The sequence below is a fragment of the Scyliorhinus torazame genome, chromosome 3 (assembly GCF_047496885.1).
Source record: "Scyliorhinus torazame isolate Kashiwa2021f chromosome 3, sScyTor2.1, whole genome shotgun sequence".
In the NCBI taxonomy this organism is placed as follows: domain Eukaryota; kingdom Metazoa; phylum Chordata; class Chondrichthyes; order Carcharhiniformes; family Scyliorhinidae; genus Scyliorhinus; species Scyliorhinus torazame.
The window spans coordinates 139,584,087-139,591,703 of record NC_092709.1 but is presented as its reverse complement, the minus strand read 5'-3'; the positions used below and the strand labels follow the sequence as shown (position 1 = coordinate 139,591,703).

At 44.6% G+C, this 7,617-nt stretch overlaps 1 protein-coding gene across 12 annotated transcripts in view; it reads left to right on the top strand.

Annotated features, from left to right (window-relative positions):
* Positions 1 to 1,317: 1,317 nt before the first annotated feature.
* Positions 1,318 to 7,617, top strand: part of mapk10 (mitogen-activated protein kinase 10) — a 375,236-nt gene continuing 368,936 nt past the window's right edge. For 9 of the 12 annotated variants that reach the window (XM_072496256.1, XM_072496255.1, XM_072496260.1 and 6 more), the window contains exon 1: positions 1,318 to 1,548. In XM_072496256.1, coding sequence (XP_072352357.1) covers positions 1,546 to 1,548 — 3 coding nt within the window. In that variant the 5' untranslated portion in view covers positions 1,318 to 1,545. Of the gene's footprint in view, positions 1,549 to 1,638; positions 1,717 to 7,617 lie in introns of those variants that run through there. The other 3 variants (XM_072496266.1, XM_072496263.1, XM_072496258.1) reach the window with 2 other exon arrangements.

Below are 7,617 nucleotides of genomic sequence, written 5' to 3'. Positions count from 1 at the left end.
GGACGGTGAGCATGCCCTCTTACCATTATTTGGCTGCTCCAGGGAAAATCAGAGCAAGTGACTGGTTCCCAATCTGGCATTATCAACACTTTTTTAGAACTTTAGAGACTCACAATTCATCCACTGTTATCACGCAATCTGCTGCCCTTGTATCCAGGCATAAATACCTTGCCCGTTTCCCCCAATAAAACAATGCAGATTGCCTCTATCTCTAACAATCAAACCACCCAGGTTTGCTGCCAGATAGACTTCATAACAGGTCACATGACCACCTTCATTTTACCCCAGATTAAAGACACAGGCCTGAATATTCCGGCCGATCTCACTGTCAGGATCTTCCGGTCCTGTCGACGACGAACCCTCACCTCTGGTTTCCTGGCGATGGGGGGTGAATATTGGTCAGAAGGTACCGTCGCCAGCCAATGGTGGGTCACCTCTGTCACCATGAAACATGTCGTGGGGTGGGGGGGGGGGGGGGCGGGGGGTGAGGGCATGGAAAACCCCACCCACGGTCCCAAAACACAATAATGTTACAAAACTCATTATTGTAATATTGTGATAACCTGATTGGTTAATGGATATTATACAGAGTATTAACCTTAAATCACTGAATTCTAACCTGGTCTATGGAGACAATGGAAAGTCATTGGCTGACATTCCTAAGGCAAGCACAATACTAATGCAGTACTAAGACAGCAATAAAGCCCTCAAAGAGCTAAAGATGGGTGTGTGAGAATGAATGTGTGAAAATGATTGTGAGATTGTGCGTGCTTGTGTGTGCGGGGAGGTGGCACTTCCTGTCATTGTTGTACAAAGAACTGTATAAATATTTTAAAGAATAATTCAAAGTAATAACATTTTATTGGTGTTATGATGATATTATAGTCAGAGATTTAGTATGGGTAAATGTCAATTGTATCATTATGCATTATATAACAAATAATTATTGTGAACTAAAATGCTTTCTATTTTGTTCTCCAACGTTATTTCCACAACAAAATTATTATTCTGCACGTTTAAAAGACTAGTGCAATAAACAGCATTTGGCCTGAGCAGCATCTCTGCACCCTCTCTATTAATTGCTTACTACACCTATAAAATGTGAATTATAAGTGAAGGTGTAATGGATAACCTGTTCTGCAGTGGCTTCTAAATAAGTCTCACTGGTAGCATACAGGAGATAGTTTCAAATATGAAAACCCCCCCACCCCCCCCAACCTCAAGGCTTCTGTGAGCTTTGACGTCATGTGTGCTCCTTTCAGTTGCTATAGCAACTTATTCCCCAGGCCCTCTGTCTGTCTCATCTGGTAGGTTCCACAGTGGTACAGCCAGCATTGGTTTAACGCGGGTGATGGCTGTGATTCAGCAAGGTTTCTCTCCTCCCCAGCAGCTTTCTTTTCTCTCTCTCTTTCTTTCAGTGCATTCTCTTCATTCCACTGTGTATCGTTTTAAATTTGTTTTTCTCTTGTGAAAAGCAAGATGCTTTGAATCAAGATTTCAGTGGAGGACTGTTGCTGTACCAGGATTCTCTTCAGTTGGCACGGAATGGTAGGTGTCTGGTGCTGATGCAGTGTGCTAACCTGTTAAGGGTGGGGTGATGAATATTGATTGCAGCAAAGGTTAATGAAGTAGACTGCTAGAATTGCAAGAGGAGAGCATCCCAGCTAGTGGCAGCTGGATGGAGTCGTTTTCCTCTCGTTGATATGCATCCATCTGGTAACTGACTATCATTAGAAAATGTATAAATATATAAGTGCAAAATAATGTAAAAGGTTTGAATAGCGCCTTCAAATTAGTGCATGGCTGATATTTGAAGTAAGAAACTTGTGGGATTTTATGAAAGTGAAATTAGTATCTTTCAAATTGTAGGAAAGAAACATTTTACACCTTTGTAGCTTTACATCGTGTTGCATGTATAGAATCAACGTATCCCATTTAGTGATGATTCAGCAAGTTTTGATATCAGTGAATGGGATTAGGATCTTTGGGGTTAATCAATTGCCTTGTCTTCAGCTTCTTTGAATTAATGGAAATCTTAGGTCCTGATAATTGGGTTGATTAAGATTTTTAATCAATCCTCCGAACAGGCCAGTCAGCGTAGGCCGCAAGGGGAGATGGAAACATTTGTTCCCGGTATTCTCTGCTTGCTAAGGAATTACAAGGATCTGCATGGTGTTCATGATGAACATTTTGCACTGAAACTGTTTGACAAAATGAATATCCAGATCATTCCCTTTGTCATATCATTTGGGAACACTATTGTCAACTACCAATTTCCCTTTGGGGTTGTCATTAAGAATAGACTGATAGAGAGGCAGAAACTACCTGGGGTGCATGGTTGATTATTGCAGAGGAAGGCACTTTGGTCATTGAGGGTGTTGTGATTTCTCTTTGTAAGAATCTCTGGGGAGAGAGAGGTATATGCAAATATTGCATATGATCCTGACCAAATATGGGTGTACACCTAGCCTGTTTAGAGACTGTGATGGCGCCTTCTCCTACAGATACAGCAGACGTCTTTGTACTCCGTTTTAAAATGTAATCCATTCAGTTAATGTACATTTGATTATTCAGAGCTGAAGGGTGGGCACCTTGAAATCAAATCGTTTCTTTTCTTTTTTCTTTAAATGTGGTCAAGTTGTGGATGGGGGGATGGGTGTGTGGTTCTGGGAGAATCAAATAATTTTAGAATTTGCGCTGAATGTAAAAAGGTCTCAGTCTCTGCTTTAACATGAAGTTAGAAACACTGGTAGCCATTTTCAGATCATTTCAATGTGATTTATTTTTTGTATTTACATTGAAAGAATTGTCAGTGTACAGTATACATTTCCAAGATTTAATCGCAGGAGTGTGTGATTCCTCTTTTGGTACCAGTATGAAGACAGGATCACACAGAATCAGGGGAAAAAACTTTTTAAATGGATAAGAGAATCACATCTATTTTACATGGATGTTGAATATATTTTCCTGTTCAATTCGGTGTGACAGATAATCAAACTGCTGTAGAAATAATGGTGTAATTTGATAGGGGTGTAATCCTGCAATGTATTTCACTGCAGCCAAATTCGTAACCTTAATATTTTTAAATCATATTTTCACACTTGTCCTGTGGGGAATAGTGTGAAGTTGGGGAAATGATTTTCTGGCTGATTAACAGTGTATGGCTCCTTTTTTACCCATAGCTATCTTCATACCAGCTGACTGGATGATTTTCTAGCCTCCCACAACACATATGATGAAGTGCGGGTGGGGGGGGGGGGGGGGGGGGGGGTCATCCAAATATACCAGACAGAAGTATCCCACTGAATGCCACTGCTTCCTGCTCATTTGGATTGTCCGGAGTGGGATTCAAATCCTGTCCGTCTCAGAGGATGGACGACCACCCTTTCAGACAGAGGTTTGCTTGTACAAAATTGATGAAGAATATCGGAAGCAAAGATTGCAACAAAAAACACAATTAATTTTAATTTCTATAATTACACTACCAAACTATTTAAAGATGTTTCAAGAGAAACGTGACTGTAATGATTGTGCCTTTACCTATTTTTAATAGAGCTGGGACAGATGTTCCATACTCATCAAAGTCATTATTACATTTTAATAAAATCTGACGCTAATGTTTTACAATCTGTTCTGTTAGACATGCAGCTTTGGCGAAAGCTCGGCACATTAACTTTTTACAGATTTCTTCTTCACAGGTTGGAATAGACAGATGTTAAGTCACCTGAAATTATGAATTTGTAACATTATTTGTTATAAGGACCACAGTTTGCTTTTCTGCAGGGATCACATTTTTGACAGTAGTTCTGGATGCCATTGACAAATTGTCTTTCTAATTAAGCAACATAGAATAACCAGTAAATTTGGTCATGTAGGGACCATTGCTCAGATGCTAAATCCGCCCTCCCCCCCCGCAAAGTCTTCAAATATGGGCAGGAAGACTACTTACATTTCTGGTCAAAAGGATGTCTCCCACCATCCTGGAAGAGGTAGAGAAGCTCATGGCAGAAGTGCACGTTGAGCGCATATTAACTACAGAATAATTTTTATAAATTAGATGGCTTGAGCTGTTTGCTGGATCTAATTCTGATTTTCAATTCCCTGCAACACCTTGCTTGCAAACTCCTGAATCTGCACAACATCACGTGGCACTAACAGATGGTTTAACCCCTATATTTAACTGAATGTGGAGTTGGTGTTACCAATTTGGATCTATTCTTAGGTCATCTCCCATTTCCAATAACCTCGTTCCCAAATTCCGACACTGGTTGTCTGACAAGTCCATCCAAACAGGAGACTGGCAACCCATGCTAATGAATGATTCCTGACTGTCAGTCAGTCTTATTTCTCCAATCTCCAATGTTGTAATAAACCGGTAAACAACAGTTTTAAAGCTAATGGAAAAAAAGCACAACTTCCTTAATACCCGTGTGACTTTTATTTTCCCCTGAGTTGCTGGTAGCAGTGTCCTGAAGATTGATCTTAAGACTCCAGGACAATTCTGGATGCTTGGAAACCCCCCATCGTCCTTCCTCAAAGCCTGACCTCCTACTCCTGGCCCTCACTTACCTGAGAGCTACTATGATGCCTAAATCTCCACCAGAGGGCTCCACCTGCTGAATGGCATGATGAGGTCTGAGGCCCAATGATGAACATTCTTCGGACCTCGCTATTCTGGCACCGGTATCATACCCTTCACTCCCCTTTGTACTGCGCTGTAATGCTCTATGTTCTATGTATGCAGAGCACTCATGAATCTGAAGCTCATTAACTCACACTCATTCACATTGTTTTCAAATATGACTGTCTTCTCCCTGAAACTGAACGTTTTATATTCTATTTGTTCTTATCAGGTTGGTCGGACTGTATAATGTGATGTATATATATAATATTTTCCTGATGTTCCTTTATTTTATTTTTTATTCATTTTAATAAATAGCTGGCCTAGGCTTTGCTGCCTAGGCCAGCATTTGTTACCCATTCCTAACTGCCCTTCAGAGGTGGTGGCGAGCTGCCTTTTTGAACCGCTGCAGTCCATGTGATGTAGGTACACCTATTGTGCTATTAGGGAGGGAGTTCCATGATTCCAACCCAGTGACAGTGAAGGAACAGCGATATGTTTCCAAGTCAGGATGGTGAGTGACTTGGGGGGGATCTTCCAGGTGGCAGTGTTCCCATGTTTCTGCTGCCCTTGTCCTTCGAGAAAGTAATGGTCGGGGGTTTGGAAGGCGCTGCCTAAGGAGCCAAGGTGAGTTTCTGTAGTGCATCTTGTAGATGGTACACATGGCTGCTACTGTGCGTTGGCGGTGGAGGGTTTGAATGTTTGTGGAAGGGGTGTCAACCAAGTGGGCTGCAAGTCCTGGATGGCATTGAGATTCTTGAGTGTTGTTGGAGCTACATTCATTCAGGCAAGGGGGGGAAATTCCACCACACTCTTGACTTGTGCCTTGGAGGTGGTGGATAGGCTTTGGGGGTCACTTACTACAAGATTTCTGGCCTCTGACCTTCTCTTCTCACGCCTGACATTGGTGTCGGGACGAGGCTGTTGAATCTCACGAGAGGCCCCTCGTGAAATTTGCGACACTTGAGGCGCTTGGCGGGATTCACCCGAACCTCTCGAGACGTTGTGATCTGGATCACTCTCACGCTGGACGAGATCCAGATCAGCTTATTTAAATGAGTCATTCATTCATATTTAAATATGCATGCGCTGGATTCTCCTGGTGCCCAGCAAGGCCTCGACTGAGGGCCATTTAGTACAGGTCCACACAAACGTGGACCAGGCGTAACGGCACCTGCGGGGGTCTGCCAGGCCATTAGAGAGCTCTGGATGTCTGGACTTGTGCCAGGGTGGTGCCCTGGCATTCCTGCTGACACCCGGGCACCATAGCACTCCCACCTGAGCACCCTGGCAGTCCCATCCTGGTGCTGCCTGGATGCCAAGGTGAAATTGCTGGCTGACAGTGCCAAAGTGCCCGGGTGCCAGGTTACCCATGTCAGAGTTCAGTCCAGGTTCCTTACGCATAAGAGGTGGGGTGAGAGGGGCTCGAGGACCCTGGAAGAGGTAAATTGGACGCAGTGGAGGGGGAGGTTTCGGAAGTCACTGTAGAATCTGTGAGGAGCGTCAAAAGATTAGGGCAGCCTTTAAAAATAGGCTGGAGGCTATGAGCTGATCGGTCGCACACAAGATGGCTCCCGCTTGGAGGTGTTAGCTTTTGCCCTTTCTATCCATTAATTTGGTGATTTTTGTGGAAAAAGTGAGAAATGAGTGGAGGGTGGTGGTTTTTCCCCAGAGTGGAATGCGGGCGGGGTATCATACCCAGCAAAAGACAGTGAGAGCCCTAGCTCTGGAGTTGGAGGACACGCGTGGCGCTACTATAAACAATGGCAGACAGGGAAGAATTATGTTCGTCTGTCACACTGCCTGTGGAGCTGTCGATGGACTTTATCAAGGAGGCATTTTGTCAACAGCAAAAGGAGATGCAGGGGGACTGCTTCAGTGCGATTGAAGGAGCTGTGGCCCCTCTTCGCGGAACTTTGGACTGAGTGGAGAAGAGCTTGGAGTCGCAAGGTGCAACAATCCAACAAGTGGAAAGGACAGTGTCAGATCATAGTGACTGGATTGTGCCATTGGAGGCAGAGATTGCAACGTTGGAGGAGGCCAGCAAGGTGCTGCGGGCGAGCGTGGATGACCAGGAGAATCAGTCCAGGCAGCAGAATTTGCACATCCTAAATTTGCCGAAGGATGTAGAGGGAACGAGTGTCACAGGGTACATTTCGAGGATGTTCAAGAAGTTGGTCGAGGCGGGGGTCTTTGCGAAGCCCCCGAGGTGGATTCTGCCCATCGGTCACTAAGACAGAGGCCGAGAGCTGGGGAGCCGCTGTGGGCAGTGACTGTGCGTATGCACAAGTTCCAGGAAAAGGAGAAGATTCTGAGGTGGGCGGTGGCAACCCGAGGCTGTAGCTGGGAGCGGAATTGGATTCTGGATCTAACAGGACCTTACCAAACAGCAGGCAGCGTTCAAAGGAAACCCCAGGTGAGGATAGTAACATGGAACGTGTGCAGTTTAAATGGTCCGATTACATGGTCCCGAGGATTTTTGAGAGCAGATGTGGTTTTCCTTCAGGAGACACTTTTATGGGTGAAGGGCCAGATGTGTTTAAGGAAGGAATGGGTGGGGAAGGTGTTCCATTTCGATTTTGACTAAGTCGAGGGGGGTTGTGGTCCTATTCAATAAAAAGGTGCCATTTGTTTTTTTTTGTAATTTATTCCAAACTTTTATAAATGATTACAAAACATAAACAATTCAGGGAGCAAACTCCGCAACACGCAATTGTACAAATGTTTCCCTTCTTCACCCCGTCCTCCCTCCCCCGCTCACCCCCTGCAATGAACAGCTCCTCAAACACAGCCCCGAACATCCCCTACCTTGCCTCGACGCCCTCCGCTGAACCCCTTAATTTGTACTTGACCTTTTCCAGCCGAAGAAAGTCATATAAGTCCCCCAGCCAGGCCTCCATCCCAGGCGGCGTTGTTGACCGCCACTCCAACAGAATTCTTCGCCGAGCAGTCAGAGAGGCGAAGGTCACAACGTCGGCCTTCCTCCTCTCCATCAG